The sequence below is a fragment of the Phaseolus vulgaris genome, chromosome 10 (genome assembly GCF_051622355.1).
Source record: "Phaseolus vulgaris cultivar YP4 chromosome 10, ASM5162235v1, whole genome shotgun sequence".
NCBI lineage: Eukaryota > Viridiplantae > Streptophyta > Magnoliopsida > Fabales > Fabaceae > Phaseolus > Phaseolus vulgaris.
The window spans coordinates 34792157-34812918 of NC_143507.1; the positions used below are offsets into that span (position 1 = coordinate 34792157).

Genomic DNA, 20762 nt, shown 5'->3' on the forward strand with positions numbered 1-20762 from the left:
TTTTCGAATTCTATATTTGAAAGTCATTTTTGAATCCAGAAAATGGTTTTTGAATTGTAGAACTAAGAATCCAACTTTATATTCTAAATTCTACAATTCGAAAAATGACTTTTGAATAGAAAATGAGTTCCGAATTATAGAATTCAGAATACTAGATGTAGAGGGTGCATGAACTTAGACTTAATTTTTTTATTTCATTAAGAATAAATCTGACTTTTCACCAAAAGTATGGAGGTGCAGGCATAAACTATGGAGGTGGAGGAAGAAATTGTCAAAGAGACACCAAACGAGCATTTTGACTAGTTGACAAAAATAAGTGCTCTTGTAATACTTGTTGAAAAGTGATTTAGATAATCCTATATGGAGTTTGACTAAATCAAGATGTCATGAAAAATCAATAGAACAAATTTGTGTAAATGTACTTTTACTAAGTCATTGTTTGGAAGGTAGAATAAGTATTAGATATGTTGAAAGTCATAACTAAAATTTTGAAATGATTATCAAAAGTTCTCTTATAGCAGTTTTTTAGAATGACTCATTTTTGTCATAATTAGAACATGGATCTAACTTAGTAAAACCTAAGCAGCAGTGCGTTCACCATGCAGTTCCTTTATTATAGGAATAAGATAATGCTCCTAAACCGATTTAGCATTTAAAGCCCTATAATAAACACAAAAATGTCATGATGCATATATTTTTATGAGTATTGCTAGAGAAAAAAAAAGAGCTTATGCTTGATTGTTGTGAAGAGAAATGTCATCTTGTAAAATTATTGTGATGAGGTTTATTTATGAGCATATGAGTAGCGATAGGACTTAATGTTGGTAGGAGCGACATTAGGTGGTAGAGGCACATGGTGGTTGTGGGGACAATGTATGGAAAAAATATGTTCAAATTTAGTTACAAGGATTTATGGCAAGCTAGGTGGTGGGAGAAGGACAAGGGGAAACTAATCCAAGATCAAGATGGTGATAGGTGAGAAAGTGGAGAGATGTGACATCATCTATGTGTATGAAATGAGATATTTGGTGAAAAGAAATGATGGTCGGGTAGACCCAAAAAAGGATAATAGGGAAATTATTAAAAGTGAAAGACGACATGGTTAGAAAAGTAAGTTATTGTGAGAGAATTGATCAAATACAAAAGAAGGGAAGGTTGATTTGTGTATTAAAAAAATGTATTAATTTGCAAGGGTAGCATCTCATCAGATGATTAACAAATTCATTTTCAAAATATGTTTTTGCAAATCTTATTTAAAAAACAACTCATTCTTTAAAAGTTAGATGAAAATTTAATAATATAAAATTCAAGGAGTTAAAAGGAAGAAAAATTTATGCTTAGTGTTTTCATACTAGTTTGTTTGTTAACAAAGACTATGTCCATTTTATTATCAATACGATTAAGTTCTACTAACCAGACTAACATTGTAAATATAAACCAAGTAAACTTTGGACCACAACACTCCTTGTTAAATAACTGAGTATAGTTCCAAACCACTCATAATTACGAAAATGAGTATCTTTTGAAGCACCACCAACTCTTGGCTAAAACACTTGTTTATAAATGTGATCAAAAGATCATATGTTTTCTAACTAAAGGAGATGCTATGTCCTTAGACAAATACGAGATGAAGTTTAATTTTTTAGGTTGCTAAGAAATATTACAGTTGTCACAACCAAAGTCACAATGGAACGATAAAAATTCATTTTTAAAGGTATAGAGAAGTCGCCACCATAGTTTATCATGAAAAACTATGGAAAACATTTAAAAAGAATGGTATTCGAAACCAAGTTTGCTATCTGGAGTTGATTATGTGTAGGGAAGGTATTAACACCCAACAATGTTCGTCCTAAGATGATTTCCTTTAATCAAATATGCAAAATTAATGTAATTTTTAAAATATTTAATTTCCCTTAAAAATCAAACAAAATATACTTAAAAACTATTTATTACTCATTACTTTTTAGGATCAAGAAAATATTTACAAAATTATTTCCATTCACAATGAAAAATCAGGATTACAAAATTCTTTTTCTAAAGAAGAATATATGTGTTGAATATATTTTTTAGTTTTAAAATTTTAATATGTATTTTTAGTATTTATCTGCAACAAATTGTAATTTTCTGGGTCGGTTAGACAAAAGCCCATGATCGCGCCTCTAAAACAGATTCATTGACATGGGGAAACCTATAAATCGAGTTGGAATCAAACCTAAAAATACACACCTTGTGCTCCAAATCTCTTCATGCACAACCAAGGAGGCAGGTTGTAAATCATCAACAAAACTGGCCATGAAATGTGTTTACTACTTAAGTTTCCATAATGATTCATACCCTTTGTGGCAAGTTCAAATCTAAAGTTTCTTGACTCTGCACCAAATCTTGGAAAAGTTTCATCAATCTTCTTCCATTATGGAGAATTAGCTAGATGTTGAAGAAGATTATCACATTTTCCATTTGCATGCCATGTAAGGTTTTTTACACCCTTTTTAATGGAAAACAATAATTTAAACCTTGGTATTATTGGTAAGTATCACAACACCTTAGCAGGGGGACCCTCTATATCTTCCTCATCGTTACTTCTATCAAGTTTCTTCTTAAGTCATGCTAACCCACATGTTGGACAAACTTTCAATGCATCAAACTCATCTTTGTACAATACATTATCATTAGGGCATATGCATGTATCTTTTTGTACTCCAAACCCATCAGACATAATATTTTCTTCGCCTCGTAATTACGATTAGGTAATTTTTTTTTGGAAACATCTCTTTAACAACTCCAACAATTTGGTGAAACTTCTACTAGTCCATCCATTCCTTGCTTTTAAACTGAACAATTTTAAAGTTGATGATAATCACGTAAATTTGGTGCATCTTAGGTACAATTGTTACTCTAAATCGGACTTCAAAGAATCATACACATGAGTCTTTCCAAAATTTTCTCCACCCACATCACGTATCATGTCCTCTAAATGATCGTTCATCCGTTCTTCATAATTTTCTTTTGTTGTTGACACAGTACGATTGTGTAATATTTCTCTATGTCAAGTTCATGTTGTATAAATCTTCACTATACCAAAGAAAAACAAATAATCATGTATTCCCCAAATCCTGATGTATTTGATTTAGACAATAAACGCAAGGAAAATAATGTGTCCCATTGATAGGTTTTCATTTAGGTGAGCCAAATTCAAGAACTCATCAACTTGTTTTTCATACTCTTCACCACAACTTCTCTTCATTACTATGTATGTTACAAATTCCATCATTATTAATAATGCAATAAAAAATTATCACTTTTTTAGTTGAAGGTGAGGCCCTACCCATTTGCAAAAACATTTTTCACAATTTCATAACACATACAAACAAAATAAATTATCATAAATTTGATAAAAAAAATCGATAGCATTTCGCGTTAGTCTCCAAAGTACATGAAATGAAAGTGGGGACAAATCACCATAATCAAGTATGCACATATAGAACAACATAAAATTATTTTAATTGAACACCTCTATCGATTGACTATCTTGATGCAGAGGGGTCGCTTCTTCATGAACCAAAAATGATAGTTTTCCTAAACCAACAGATCCTCTTTCTCACAGTATTTTCAGAGCAGGCTCGGTGCTTTCTTTAGCCTTGGGAGAAATCGATTCGGTAGTGAGAATCGATTGAGACGCTAGGTTTCGCTTCAGAATTGAAAAAAAAGGAAAGATTTTCGTCAGCAGATTTCGCAACAAAAATTTAAGCATAGTCTTAAAGTATGTATGCATTAACAAATTATGAAAATTAATTTTCCCAAACTACCCAACTGGACAACTCAAAATTTAATACAAATGATTAATGTTTAATCATTTGCACTAAATCTCAAATGGGAAGTAAGGTTTGCTCAATATATGCATCAATAATACTTAATACAAATAGAATTAGTACAACAAAACATATTATATCACCCAAACATATTATAATATAACTCATTTCTATGATTAGTGTAAACGTTTCATGCACATTTAAATAACATAACACGGTTTCAATATTAAATAACCAATAACAATCATAAGCAACCAACAACAATTTAAGGGAGACATTCATGCATTGTCGTGATTGAGATAAAAAAAATCACGATATCAATTTAAAAAACAAATAGTAAGTATTGTCCACTAACCTCATTGAAGAACGAAAAATCAATCTAATTAGACAAAAATGACCAATTTGCAAAACCAATCACAGGGAAGAAGAAAGCAAGTGAGCCAACCACTAAGGAAGCTTCTACAAACTTGTTGTAGTTTCTGCCAGAGAGAAAACTGTAAGGATCTAGAAAATAACCTTAGAGTAGAAGTGGTATATTTTAAATGACACCTGAATATTTTATTATTAAAATGAAAAGAACATATAAATAGAAAATTCAGTTATGCAAGTTTTATTTTAAAAGAATCACCATCTATCTAAAAGTTTATTTTTTACTTTCCTCTCCCTTCTCTTTAATATTTTGACCTTCTCGCTCATCAGTTTGACAATCGGAGTACGCCATTAGATTCCTGGCAGTGAAGTCTACAAGACTGCCTGATCAGAATCACTAATAGAGTAAGTTCATTTTTTTATCTTCTCTTTTAGTCAAATTTTAAACTCGTAGGTTTGTCTCAATCTAGTTTTTTTGCATGTGACTCTTTTAGCTTCAGGACTAATCTCTATTAGCTCGTAGTCTTAGTAATATAGTTAGATTGTTGATTAGAACTCGGTGGTGCATGTTAATATACTCTTAAGCTTTTGGTAGTATTGGAGCTCTTAGTGAGCATTTGCTCAAGTAAAGGTAAGAGAAGCTAGTTTAAATTTCTAATAGAACCCTAGGCTATAAGATCTGGATGTGAGAGTAACATGGTCCTCAGTCTCAAATTTTCTTGTAGGATTTCTTGTTTTTTAGTAGATTGAAATTTGTTTGAGATTGAAATGTGAAATTGTAGATATAATAGATGTTGTAGAATGTATATGAGTTTGGAATTGAATGAGTTAATGAATGTATTTGAATAGTTTGTTGAATTAATTCAAATGAAATGTTTGATGAGAATTGGTTGTCTGATTTTAAATGATTTTGGATATTGTAAGATGTGGAATATGAATTTTAATCAAGACATAGTATTTTCAAGAAAGAAAATATCGTGTTAAGATTGTTTAGGATGTGAAATGACTAGAGATTTGTCTAGAAGGAGATATATTGACTCTCCTGAGATAATGGAATAATATAGATGAAGTTATTCAGGTGGTGAGAGTCGAAGGAGGTTCATATGAATGAATAAGTTGTTTGAAATATAACTAACTTGACCTGTTATATGAGTTAACCCTGCCATATTAGGAGAGATGATAATGAGATTATTTATGCGCATAGCTGTGTGGATTTCAGAGTGAGATAGTATGATAGGTGCAGATCTCTGAGTCTAAGTCAACACACGAGTCTTCTGGAAGTAGAGTCAAGTGTTTGAGTATGTTGGTCAGTAGAATTCTGACATGAGAAATGTGAATGATGATTTATGATAGAAACTTGAAGGTTTGATAAATTTTATGAGACTTGATGAATTATGCTTGTTAAATTGAAATTGAAAATTTATAGAATTATTTTATAGCTAGCTTACCCTATTGTTTGTTGTGTTTTGTTTTCTTTATTTGTGATGATCGTATTTTTACACGGGAGCAGATGAGGTTGAAGGTAATAGAGCTCCTTAGTGAGCAGCTGAAGGATGAGATGACATTATTTTGAATGCTCTGTTTTGTTTTTTTAAAATTGTTGTGTATATATTGAAATCCCTATGAAGAGGGATATCTTTTTGAGATACAATTATGAGATAGTTGTATATATTCATATGTTAACTAGTTATTGCTTGCTTTTTATTTTATTAATTATGGGTAAAATTAGGGATGTTACAAAAAACGAGAGAGAAGAACCTTCTTACACTGTTTTGCAAGGGAAAAAGAGGTTTGTGCCAAAGGGTATAAAGCGTTTTGTGTTAGACCACATAAGGTCCGATCTAAAATTCAAATTTTACATTGAACTATTAGGGCATTTGTTGTAAATTTTGAATTTTATATTGGACGATATGTGATCCAACTAAACTTTTTGTTTTATTTTCAAAATTGTTACCATGCTTTTTTTATGTCATAGCCAGGGAGGCCTGACATAAAAATTGTTATGTAAATAACTTTTTTTTTACTAGTGTAAATGTTTGGTGAAGGTTAATCGAAATAACTTTCTTCTTTGCCTTTATTTCATCTATGGTGAAGGCGTGATGACAAAATTGATAGCACACCATGGGGATGTTGCGAAGTTTTTTGTTGTTTTTCTTTCATGGTAGACCAAAAATATTTCATGAAAGTGAGAAGCGTTGTATGATGATTTTCATTAAAATCACAATTAAATTTTAATTAGATTTTTAAAGCTCTTAATTTTTTCAGGATAATATAAAGGATTTCTTCTATATATTTGTTGGATTTGGAAGATATTGAATTAGTTAATGAAAACATCAATTTGATATGAAGAACACACTAAGGTAAGAAAACATAAAATAAAAAAATAAAAAAATGGAACTTCATAGCTTTGTTTTTTATTTTTCATTCATGATGTTAGTCTTTTAGAACAAAATACTAGTGTAGGTAGGTAGGAAGGATAATTGTCAAACTTAAAATATGTTTAACAAAGATAGTTCATTATAACTCATTGTAATAGTCAAATGTAATCTTTTAACCATTTGAGTTTGTTGGTCTTTTTAGTGGATCTAAGAGGTATTTATATAGGAAAAATCCACTATCGCAGTGCTACTTAGAAGAGATATAGAAACACTTACCCATACACACGAGGACATCCATACTACATAAATCTTAGTACACTAAAATGAGAATATGCAAACATTTCTTCATAGAAATCATAAAAAGGACATACGAGATTTTCTATCTATGGAAAAATTATTTTGTTTCTCAAGTTTGTTGAAAATTAAGGGTAGCAATTTGATCAAGTCCAACGAGCTGGTCTACCAACCCACCATCATTTAAGCGGGACGGGTCAATCTTTTCAACCCGCTAGCCCAAAATGGTCTGATTTGCCTAACCCGTCAACCCGATGGGCCACATGTAGGATGGGACAGGCTAGCCTGATAACCTATCCTCCTTTATTTTTGGTACATTTAAATAGGAATGTCATGCTTTATGGATCAAAATTGGTGGTTGTCAATATTTTATATAGAACTTTATTTACATTAATTTCTTTATAGATAATTTTATTAATTGAAGTATTGTTGATGCTTATTTTGTTTTGTTAGACATTAAATCTTCTTTGATTAGAATATTAAAGTTTGATTCAATTTTATTGTTCTCCCTTGCATTTTTATTTTCCAAAAAAGTTATATCAATGACTACAACCAAATAAATAGGTACTAAACAAAAAAAATTATAAAAAAAATAAAAAAATTGAAAAGTGGGGGATAAGCCTGAAAACTCATCTTATGACGAGACATATTGCTAATTTCAACTCATATAACCTAGACGATCAATCCAACTCATCCTACTTTTGGTAGACCAATAGTGGGTCGGACCAAAACGGATGATACTTACTTGTTTTACCACCCTTGTTAAAATTCTATCTTTAAAAAATATCCATAGAAAATGCAAAGAATTGAGAAGTAAGCTTGTATTAAAAAAAGAGATTACCACACCTCCTTCCAAGTCTCCTTTCATAATTTACTTAATAAATCGATTAAAAATATTAATAACAAATTAAAAAAAAAATAAAAAATCAATGTGACTTCTAACATTATTTCACAAGTTATTATTTTTTTTCTTAACTATGTGAAATGTACTTAACCTATCTAAAATATATTATCTCATATATTCATTAACACTTTTGTTTATTTTAAAATGAGAAAAAAAATAAAAGAGAAGAAATAAAAACATATAAAAATAAATAAAACCTATAGGAAACACGGAAAATAATTACATGTTAAACTTTGCTATAAATTAAACTATTCACGTAAAATTTACGATCAAGAAAAAAATAGTTTATGTGATAATATTTTATTAATATTGTTGATTTTGGTTTAATCCCGAGTCCCACATTGGTGGGTTCCTTGTTTGGGAAGGAGGTTTGAGGGTTATAAATTAACCTTTCCTCTTTCACTGTAATATATCCAAATTCGTAATATCTTCTCCCATAATAATAAAAGCGGGTTGTTTCAACTGTGCTTGGAGATTAGGCTAAATTGGTCGAACTCCGTTAACAAGTTTAGGGTGTGTGTTTTTTTCCTCTTTATCTCTTTTATTATTCCGCTCTGTTTATTCAATATTATTTGTCGGGTAGCTCTGTTAGTATTCTGTTTTAGTGGGGAAATTACCCGTTTTTCCCAACAAGTGGTATCAAGAGCCGAAGGTTCGCCCTTGGGTTGTTTGAAATTGTTTGTAATATTGAATACTATATTTTGAGTTTGTAATGGTAAATCAAGAAGAAGAAGCGAAGGATGTATCCAGAGTGTCGGGCTCCTCGTCATCATGGTCGAGGTTCCCGGTGTCCACTTTGAAATTAGCGGTGGAAATATTTGATGGCACTGGACATTTCGGCATGTGGCAAGGAGAGGTCTTGGACTCTCTTTTTCAGCAGGGTCTTGATATTACTATCGAAGGAGAGAAACCAGAAGAGGCAGAGGAGAAAGACTGAAACATCATCAACCGGTTAACATGCGGAACTATTTGGTCCTGCCTGTCCAGAGAGCAAAAGTATGCTGTAAAAAATGAGACTTCTGCACACAAACTGTGGAAGGCATTGGAGGACAAGTTTCTGAAGAAGAGTGGTCAGAATAAGCTCCTGATGAAGAAAAGGTTGTTTTGATTTGACTACCAACAAGGTACTACTATGAATGCACACATCACTATGTTTAATCAATTAGTAGCAGATCTGTTTAATTTAGATGTGAAGTTTGAGGATGAGGATTTGACTTTGATGTTGTTATCATCTCTTCCTGATGAATTTGAACATTTGGAGACTACGCTCCTTCACAGGAAGGAGAATGGTCGTTAGATGTTGTTTGTTCTGCTTTATATAGTCATGAATTGAGAAAGCATGATAAGATGAAAACCAAATCAACGACATCAGAAGAAGCATTGGTGGCAAGAGGTCGTCAACAAAGCCATACAAAGGGGAGAAGAGGGAAGTCTAAGTCTAAAGGTCGAGCCGTTGCCAAAGATGAGTGTGCTTTCTGTCATGAGAAAGGACACTGGAAGAAAGACTGTCCAAAACTACAAAAGAAAGGGAAGGCTCCGCAAGATGCAAATGTTGCAGAATGCAAAAGTGATGTGGAATCAGATATCTCTTTAATTGTCTCGCTTTCAGCATCATCGTATCCAGATGAGTGGATATTGGATTCAGGTTGTACCTATCATATGTGTCCCATTCGGGAATGGTTCTTTGAATTTCAAGAACTTGATGGCGGGGTTGTTTACATGGGTAATGATAATCCATGTAAGACAGCTGGGATAGGTTCAATCAAGTTGTGGAATCATGATGGATCCACCAGAATTTTGCGGGATGTACGGTACGTGCCAAAGTTGAAGAAGAAGCTCATCTCATTGGGGGCTTTAGAATCTAAAGGCCTAGTTGTGATGATGCAAGATAGAATTCTTAAAGCAACTTCAGGAGCACTGGTGATGTTGAAAGGCATGAGGAAGAACAATCTGTATTACTATCAAGGTAGTACAATGGTGGGGACATTAGCGACAACAACTTCTAGCTCTAAGAAGGATGCCAAGGCAACGAAGTTGTGGCATATGAGGTTGGGACATGCTGGAGAGAAATCCTTGCAAATTCTTACCAAGTAGGGATTGTTGAAAGGTACAAAGGCTTACAAACTTAAATTTAGTGAGCATTGTGTTCTGGGAAAACAACAAAGAATGAAGTTTGACACTGCAATTCACAATACCAAGGGTATTCTGGATTATGTGCATTCAGATGTGTGGGGACTTGCCAAGACTCCGTCAATCGGAGGTAGGCATTATTTTTTCACTTTTGTGGATGATTTTTCCAGGAGAGTTTGGGTGTTTACTATGAAGAACAAAAATGATGTGCTTGAAATTTTCCTTAAGTGGAAAGCTCAAGTTGAAAACCAGACAGGAAGGAAGATTAAGGTTCTCCGAACAAACAATGGAGGAGAATAGAAGAGTGATTCGTTCCTACAGGTATGCCAAGATTGTGGCATAGTACGACACTTCACTGTTAGAAAAACACCACAACAGAATGGGGTGTCGGAGCGTATGAACAAGACACTTGTGGAGAAAGTTCGTTGTATGTTGTCTAGTGCTGAGTTAGGCAGAGAGTTTTGGGCTGAGGCTGTGACATACGCTCAACATCTCGTCAATCATTTGCCATCTTCTGCTATAGATGGCAAAACCCCGTTAGAGGTATGGTCGGGAAAACCTGCAACTGATTATGATTCTTTGCATGTTTTTGGTTCTATTGCATATTATCATGTGATTGAATCAAAGTTGGATCCACGGGCAAAGAAGGCTCTTTTCATGGGCTTTAGTCCTGGAGTGAAGGGATACCGTTTGTGGTGTCTAGAGGCAAAAAAGACGATTATCAGCAGGGATGTTACCTTTGATGAATCTGCCATGTTAAAAAAGGTAAATCCATAAGGAGCTGATAGTACTCCGCAATAGGTGGAGTGTGTCCGGAAGCAGGTGGAGTTTGAGCAGACGGTGGTGATCCCAACACGAAATATCACAAGTGACTCTCCTATGGCAGAAGAAAAGTCAGATGAGGAAGAGGTTCCTACCCAAGAATCTCAACAACAATCAACGCCAATTGCAGTTAGAAGACAAAGACAAGATATTCAGAAGCCTGCTCGTTTCATGGATATGGTTGTCTATGGACTTTCAGTTGTTGATGACATTCCATCCACTTACCCAGAAGCCATTCTGAGTTCAGAGAGTGGTAATTGGGCAGGTGCGATGGAAGAGGAGATGCAGTCTTTGAAGAAGAACAAGACGTGGAAGCTGGCACAATTACCAAAAGGTAAGAAGACAATTGGGTGCAAATGGGTATTTGCAAAGAAAGAAGGATTTCCTAATAAAGAAGATGTTCGCTACAAGGCAAGGTTGGTTGCTAAAGGCTTTGCTTAGAGGGAAAGAATTGATTATAATGAGGTATTTTCTCTAGTTGTTAAACATTCCTCCATTCGAATTTTGTTGACCTTGGTAGCACAGTTGAATTTGGAGCTAGCTCAACTTGATGTAAAGACCGCGTTCCTACACGGTGATTTGAAGGAGGAAATCTATATGACTCAACCAGAAGGATAAAAGGTTGCTGGTAAAGAAGATTGGGTTTGTAAACTTAGCAAATCGTTGTACGGACTGAAACAATCTCCGAGACAGTGGTACAAACGATTTGATAAGTTCATGAAGGATCAGAAGTACAAGAGAAACAAATATGATCACTGTGTGTATTTGCGTAAAATTAAAGATGGTTCCTACATTTACTTACTCTTATATGTTGATGATATGCTGATTGCAGCAAAGAGCCAAGTTGAGATTGACAAGTTAAAGACTCAGTTGAGTAAAGAGTTCGAGATGAAGGATTTGAGGAAAGCCAAGAAGATTCTCGGCATGGAGATAAACAAGGATAGAGAGAGGGAAAAACTTTGGCTGTCACAGAAGCAATATTTGCAGAAGGCACTACAACGTTTTGGTATACATGAAGATACAAAACCTATAAGTACCCCACTTGCTCGTCATTTGAAATTGAGTAGCCGTTTATCTCCGACGATTGATGAAGAACGAGAATACATGGCGAAAGTCCCATATGCAAATGCAATTGGAAGCTTGATGTATGCAATGGTGTGTACGAGACCAGATATTTCACAAGTTGTGAGTGTTGTTAGCAGGTACATGGATGATCCGGGCAAGGGTCATTGGCAAGCTGTAAGATGGATTCTACGGTACCTCCAAAATACCTTAGATGTTGGATTGACATTTGAGCAAGATGAATCACTTGGTCAATGCATAGTTGGATATTGTGATTCTGATTATTTGGATAAGCGACGGTCTACAACTGGCTATTTGTTCACTTTAGCAAAAGCGCCAGTTAGTTGGAAGTCTACCTTGCAGTCGACGGTGGCTTTGTCTACGACAGAGACAGAGTATATGGCGATTACAGAGGCTGTGAAGGAAGCAATTTGGCTTCATGGGTTGCTTAGAGACTTGGGAGTTGGTCAGAAACAACTTGAGTTATATTCTAACAGTCAAAGTGTTATTCATTTAGCAAAGAATCAAGTCTTTCATGCACGGACGAAGCACATTGATGTTCGCTATCACTTTGTGCGTGAGATTCTCGAAGAAGAGGAGATTGTTCTCCAGAAGATTCAAACTACAGAGAATCTTGCAGATATGCTCACCAAGGTGGTTACAAGGGCCAAGTTTGAACATTGTTTAGACTTGGTTAATATCTTGCACATTTGAAGTTGGCGTCCGAAGGCGCAAATTTGAAGCACTGCAAAGTTTGTTTTTGTTATGTTTAGAGAAGATTTGTATTAGGTGAGACTTGAAATTAAGCCAAGGTGGAGATTTGTTGATTTTGGCTTAATCCCGAGTCCAACATCGGTGGGTTCATTGTTTGGGAAAGAGGTTTGAGGGTTATAAATTAACCTCTCCTCCTTCACTGTAATATATCCCAATTCGTAATAATTTCTCTCATAATAATAAAAGCAGGCTGTTTCAGTTATGCTCGGAGATTAGGCTAAATTGGTCGAACTTCGTTAACAAGTTTCGGGTATGTGTTTTTTTCCTCTTTATCTCTTTTATTATTCCACTCTATTTATTCAATATTATTTGTCGGGTAGCTCTGTTAGTGTTCTGTTTTAGTGGGGAAATTATCCGTTTTTTCCAACAAATATATATTATAAAATCAACATAATTGATTGTTAATTTTTTTATTGATATTTTTTATTTTTTTATAATAGAATAAATAATTAAATAATAATACTAAATTAAATAAATAAATAGTAAATATATTTAATTTTCCTTTTTTTCACATATATTACTTAATTTAAATAAATTTTGCTTTTCATTTCTTTCTCTTTTTCTTTTTTTATTTTTCCACTCTTCACTTTTCATTCTCTAATGTAATGGTGTCTTTGGATTAAGGAAAAGATTTGAGGGAGTGGATTTCAAGTGATTTGAGAAGAAAATGAGGTTATTTGGATTCAGTTATATTAGAGTAGATTTGGGGAAATTGTTTTATTAAATTTTGTAAATGATATGATGGTTGTGTGAAATTTTTTAATTTTTTTAATATCTTTAAAATAAAAGTTTACAAATTTACACTTATTTTTAAATATATACGAATAATAAAAAATAAGTAATTAATCTATATATTTATTTTTATAATTAATAATATTATACTTATATAAATAACTATATTTTATTATTATTAATTATTATTATTATTATTATTTATTTTTATTAATAATATTATTAAGTATTTGATACAAATAAATTAAGAGTAATTTTAACATTTTAATAATACTTGTAACTTTTTAACAATTATAAAATATATATTATAAATTAATTTTAATTTTAGTATTATTTATTTTAATTTTTTTTTATCATTATTAATTATAATTTTTAATTTTTAATAATAATAACTATTTCATAAATTTATTATTAACATTTTTATTTTAATTATCATTTTATATATTTATTAATATTTTAATCATTATTATTATTATTTACATTATTTTAATCAAAAAATTTGCAAATCTTCGCAAATTTGCGGAGAAGGAATAGTGAAATGCTTTTGCCTTTATTTTTGCAATGATTATTATAGCGATTTCGAATAGTCTTTCATTTTTATTTTGTAGGTTCAATTTTGTAATGTAAAATTGTGACCTTTTTGTACAATATGAAATGTTAGAAGTTGGGTTTTTGTATTTTAGAACGTAAAATATGAAATACAAAATATGTATTTTGTAACGTATAATTCGAATATATATATATATATATATATATATATATATATATATTCTATGTTTTGAAATACATTTGCTATTTTGGATTATATTTTAGAATGTATTCAATTTCGTGAATTTTTTTTCAAAGAACACATATCTTCCATGATGTATAATATGGAATGTATTAATACATTTTGAATTGCACAATCTGATATGTATTTCCAGACTTAGAAATACCTTATAGAATGTACAATTCAGAATGCATTAATACATTACATATTATACATTATGGATGGTATTTCAAATTTTGGAAATACATACCAGATTCTACCGTCTAAAATGTATTAATATATTTTGAATTGTAAATTTTGGAAGATATTTTTTGAATCTGGAAATACATATCAGAAGGTGCAATCTGGAATGTATTTTTTTAAGGACATTTTTGTCAATTCATCAAAGATGCATAATGCAATGCCCCTTAATTGGATAGAAACTATTATTTGTCATAACCACTTTATAAATTGAGGGTGTTTCTTTTTGCATCCTACAACTTCTATCTGCACCTTTATAAGGATCAGTAAAATACCAAATTGCACTTAAGCCTAATATTTGTCTTTCGTATATTATCATTCTCTCTTAAAGCTCACTCTTCTCTCTCATTTTCTGCACCAATCTCTTCTTTTGTCCTGTGTTCTTTCTAAGGTTGTGCAGTACTCTAAATTTTCTTTTTTAGGAATTTCTTGGATTGTGTCACCTGAGAATGATTTTTGGATTACACAATTAGAAAATATTTCTTTATGAAATTTAAATTTCAAATTGTGCAATCTGAAAGTCACTTTCAAATCTAAAAGTCTATTTTGGAATCCAAAAGTCTATCTCTGATGGTATAATTTGAAAATCAATGTTGACTTCAAAAATTGTGTTTTGAATTGTGTAATCCGAAATCTAATTTTGATTCCATAATGTATAATTTGAAATTCAAAATTTTGTATTGAATTGTACAATATAAAACACAATTTTGAAGTCAAAATTGGTTTCCAAAATATATAATCTAGAAGTCAAACATGTGTTCAAATTACACAATTCGAAAAACATTTTTTCACTATAAAAAATTGTTCATTTATGTACCGATTATTACATAGGATCCGAATCTGTATGTAAAGTGAGCATTACATACGAATATTTACACACGGATATTTACACATGGATTTAATTCAGTATGTAAATAGATATTGCATACGAATTTTTCCGTATGTAAGTCAAAAGTAATTACACACGGATATATACATACGGATTTTTCCATATGTAAGCCAAAACTGATTACATACGGATTTAATCAGTATGTAATTTTGGCGCCAAGAACTTCCCCATAATAAAGCTAACACTGATATATGATATATTTGACCCATTACAAGAGATGACTCATGACTAAACATTATAAATAAACCCTTTAGAGAGGTGTAAGGTACGTTTTTAATTAGTTATCAATATACACTCTGTATACCGAATATGTACGTTGGAGTATCCTTTTCAGGTCAACCTTGACCAAACACTAGCATTTTATGAAGGAGACTTAAAGTGAGAAGTAAAAGAGCGATGGAACGACTGACATGTCAACAATTGTACAACTAATTTCAAATACTATCTAGACCCACTTTATCTATACAAATACAAAATAAAAATAGTAAAAAATCAATGTGACTTCTAACATTATTTTACAAGTTTTTACTTTTTTTTTCTTAACTATGCGAAATCTACTTAACCTATCTAAAATATCTAAAATGATTGTTGATATTATCTCATCTAGTCATTCATTGACACTTTGTATATTTGAAAATGAGAAAAAAAAAACATATAAAAAAAATAAAACCTAGGAAACACGGAAAAAAAATTACATATTAAACTTTGGTATAAATTAAACTTTTCACATAAAATTACAATAAAGAAAAACAATCGTTTATGTGATAATATGTTATTAATATATATTATAAAATTAACATAATTGATCGTTAATTTTTTTATTGATATTTTTTTATTTTATTATAATAGAATAAATAATTAAATAATAACACTAAAATAAATAGTAAATATATTTAATTTTCCTTTTTTCACTTATATTGCTTAATTTAAATAAATTTTTCTTTTCATTTCTTTCTCTTTTTCTTTCTTTATTTTTCCACTCTTCACTTTCATTCTCTAAGTCAATTACAATATAAAATTATTTTAATTATTTGTACGTTTATATTTACTTTTTGATTCTCATGTTCTTATAAAATTCTATTCAAACATCAATTTTATTATTTTGTCGTCTGATTAAAATGAAATAAAAGAAAGAGCATTGAAATGATTAAATAAATTTAATTATTTTTTAATATAAATTATATTTGGTTTAAGAAGAAATTTTATAGATTATTTTTACATATATATAATATTAATTTATTTTCTTTTCCATCTGGAAAGGTGAAGCTTTTGTAAACGTGATGCCTTCTCTTCTTAAAAAATCTTTCCTCTTAATTGACTGGTTAAGACCACATCAATGGCAAATAATAATAATAAAGTCTACATCGTATTGACTGGTTATCATATTAAAAAAATATAATTTTTTGTTGTAAAATTTAATTTTATATACGTTTTCTGTTTATTTTGATAGAATTGAGTCTACATCTAACATAATTATTAAATTATTATAACAAAAATTATTAATTAAAAAATGAAAAATTGAAAATTGGATTACAATTATTAATTTTCGAAAATGTCAGAAAAACTATCACGAACATAAACTATATATAATTTTAGATGATTAATTTTATTTAGAGATTTAATTACATAAATAATGTCAATTAATTATTATTTATTCTTTTTAAGAAAATATTAAGGTATAAATTGTGGTAGTCATAATACTTTTGTTTCTTCCATCTAAAGGTCCTCCAATGGCAGAAGATGAGATGAAAGGGGTTCCCAAAGTGCTGGTTCTGGGTCCTCCATTGTGCTTCCCATCAATTCAATCTCTCTACTCTCACAAATTCCATTTTCTCAAACCTCACCTCTCAGATCTCTCACTTCAATACTTCCTTCACCACCACCATCCTCCCTCCATTACCGCCATTCTCTGCAGCGCTAACTACCCCATCACCGCCGAAGTCCTCCGCCTCCTCCCGTCGCTCCACCTCCTCGTCACCTGCAGCGCCGGAACAAATCATGTCGACCTCCGTGAGTGTCGCCGCCGCGGAATCCAGGTCGCCAGCGCCGGACCGCTGTTCTCGGAGGATGTGGCGGATACAGCCGTGGCTCTGCTCATTGACGGAATGAGGAAAATCTCGGCGGCGGATCGGTGGTTAAGGACGCAGAATCTCCACAATACGCCCTGGGATTTATTCCCATTTGGGTCCAAGGTTAATTACCTTTTAATTTTATTTTATTTTATTATTAATATAAAGTCCAGTTAAATCCATTAAACACCTGACGATTTTAATTTACATAGAATTCAACATCAACGTACCCACATTATTGTAGTCTTTTGTCGTTGTCCAAGTAACAGGTCATACATATGACCCTACAAACTAGGGATTCATTATTGGTTATTTGGTGCTGAATGTGGGATATAATATATGTCCATTTGTGACCCTATATATAATCAACATCTTAAATCCTAATTATTCAGGTTCATCTTCATCATAAGTGGATTAACCATAAATACAAATGTACACTAACCAGTGTTGGTTTAACACAGTTATCATCAATACAGTTAGATGCTCTGAATCAAATAATATACTTTCACTGTTGTAGAAATGCCAAGAAGAATTTTGAAAAAGAAAAAAAAAATAACTTATGAGAAAATCTAAGATTTGATATTTATAGTTATTAAAACACACGTCAATTATATTTGTAACTTGTAGTTATTAAAGCACACGTAAATTATATTTGTAACTTGTATGAAGCTTGTCAAATAAATAATTATTGTAGACAAGAATAAGAATACATGTGAGATGGTAGAGATCACATATGTAATCCATCCTTATAAAATATGTAATCCATCCTTATTTTATAAGTGGGTTATAAAATTGAGTTGAGTTTAAAATTTATTTTTTGATATATTATTATAATCATTCAGAGTTTACTCTATTAAATGTTTATTGGGCTTATTAGCACCCGCTATATTGGACCACCTATAAATATACAGTGTTACACACAAGTTGACAGGTCTCGGCGTGAAAGAATATTTTGAAGATTTCACATCAACTAAAGATACTAATATTTTATAATATCTAATATTAGTAATATATAAGTGAGTACAAATCTAACTTAAACTGATTTTATAATATTGAATTAAACTTAAAGTCTACTTCTTAATATCATCATCATTCCTGAATATATAGTTTTTGATTTTTTTTTATAACATAGGCTAAAATCACGGTGTGGGGAAAAAATAACTTTTTTTTGTAATTTTTGTCCTCGGTATGATTTCCTGTTCTCTGAATTGAAATGCATTTCGTATCTGATGTGACCTTGTCATTGCTAATTTTAAAGGGATTTTATTCTTGAGCTTAGTTGATAAATTTCTACGGAACTAAGTAAAGTGACAACTAGGAAAATGCATGTATTCGTGCTTGTTCTTCTTAAGTCAAACTGTAGTCATATCCCCCTGTTCATAATCAGATCATTCTTACATTATACACATGTATGTTACTTTCAGTTATCAGGGAAGCAAGTTGGGATTGTTGGATTGGGAAGCATTGGCATGGAAGTGGCGAAGAGGCTGGAGTGTTTTGGTTGCATAATCTCATACAACTCTAAGCATAAAAAAACTAGAGTTTCATATCCTTTCTATTCCAGTGTTGTTGAGCTTGCAACTACTTGCGACGTTCTTGTGCTCTGTTGTGAACTAAATGAGCAAACAAAACACATAATTAACAGGGAAGTGATTTTGGCGTTAGGAAAAGGAGGATTTATTGTGAATATTGGAAGAGGGGTTCTTATTGATGAAAAGGAACTGGTAAAGTGTTTGATGGAAGGTGAAATTGGAGGTGCTGGTTTGGATGTGTTTGAGAACGAGCCTCATGTTCCCAAAGAGCTCTTTCAAATGAATAATGTGGTTTTGTCTCCTCATTCTGCTGCCATTACTACGGAATCTTTCATGAATATGTGTGATCTTGCTGGAGGGAATTTAGAAGCCTTTTTCTCAAATAAGCCCCTAATTACTCCAGTGATGTTGCCTGAATAACTTCTTTTTGGCAACATAATAATATCGTGCAGTACAATTTTATTTCATTCCTTCAATGATTCTTCAGTCATAAATGGCTTAGTTCTATTCCCAAACCCATCCCAGCGAGTTGCCTTTTCAAACTGTTTTGATAAAAGAAAGAAGATGAACAAAACTCTATTTGGATAAGTTTTTCAAGTCCATTTTTATAGCACAGAGTATGTTGTTAATTATTTTTAGTATTTACTTTAGATTCTTCTGCTATTCTAGCTGATATTGTTTCTCTCAAGACAAAAATATAACAATGTAATACAAATATGAGTTTCAATCCCACGTTGAGCATAAAAGAGAAAATTGAACAACATATATAAAAAAATATATATATAATAGTTTGTTATATATGTTGGTTTATGGTTATTGATACCACAAATTATAGAAAAACTTTCCCCAAAACTCTAATATTACTTTATTCGCTATAAAAAAAATAGAATAAAAAAATTATTATATTTTCAATTCTATTTTTTACTAAATTTACTTTTATTAACGATCAAATTATATTATTAATAATAATTTATACAAATACTTTTATAAAAAAAAATTACTTTAATATTTTAAATGAATAATTAATATTAGTTATTATTACTCAGTTTTTATATTAAATTTGGATAAAAAATAATTATTATTAATAATAATTTTTAATCAAAATGAATTTTAATTACAACTTTTAATATTAACTAATATTAACATATTATTAATATTTTAAATTATATTAAGATTTTAAATTTAATAATTTATATACAAATTAAATTTTAGTTAATAATACTGATTAATTTTTTTAAATTTATTAGAAAAATAATATTTGTTAAACTTTGGGGAAAAAGAAACTTTGAGGTAAGATAATGTGATTATGAGACAACACATGATGCTCTTTACATTGAGAAAAAAAAAATCAATACAATAGAAAAAAAGCTATTTGATATTCTCTAAAAAATTATAGAAATAAATAAAAGTTCTAATTATATATATATATATATATAATACTATCTTATTCATGTAATTATAACAATATTTATTAATTAATAATAAACTATCTTAATATTTTATAATATCACTTTGTTCTCAAAATAATACTTTATTTAAATAATATAAATTAATCTAGTCTAATAATTTATATAAATATTTTTAAATTAGTATTTCATAAAAAATAATTGATTTTTTTTAGAAAAAGGAAAATATATGTTTGAATTCTCACTACTAACAGGAAACCAAATGTTAGAAATCGAGCTTTTGGGTTGATTTATAATCTTGAATATGGTACCTAAATATCTGAATAAGGATGTTTCTTCGTGCACCTTCATATTTTTTTTCTTGCCCCTTACAATTTTTGAAATATCACAGTTTTATTTGAAAGGTAGCTTGAATGACTTCCGTGGCATGGGTGGGTTTGCTACTCTGATTGTTAGCATTGGTGCAGGAAACTTTTAGATCAGGAGGGTTATGGTGGAGGTGGTGGTGCGTTTTCGAAGGCTTCGTTGCTGGTTGAAAGTAAGAAATGGATTGTGTTGAAGTGTTTTGGACTATGAGGCTCGG

At 31.0% G+C, this 20762-nt stretch overlaps 1 protein-coding gene across 1 annotated transcript; it reads left to right on the forward strand.

Annotated features, from left to right (window-relative positions):
• Positions 1 to 16869: 16869 nt before the first annotated feature.
• On the forward strand, positions 16870 to 19402 carry LOC137819401 (glyoxylate/hydroxypyruvate reductase HPR3). The gene is made up of 2 exons (XM_068623238.2): positions 16870 to 17364; positions 18666 to 19402. Exons 1-2 carry the CDS (start codon positions 16903 to 16905, stop codon positions 19191 to 19193), a joined length of 990 nt encoding a protein of 329 aa, XP_068479339.1. The 5' UTR covers positions 16870 to 16902; the 3' UTR covers positions 19194 to 19402.
• The last annotated feature ends 1360 nt before the right edge of the window (positions 19403 to 20762 follow it).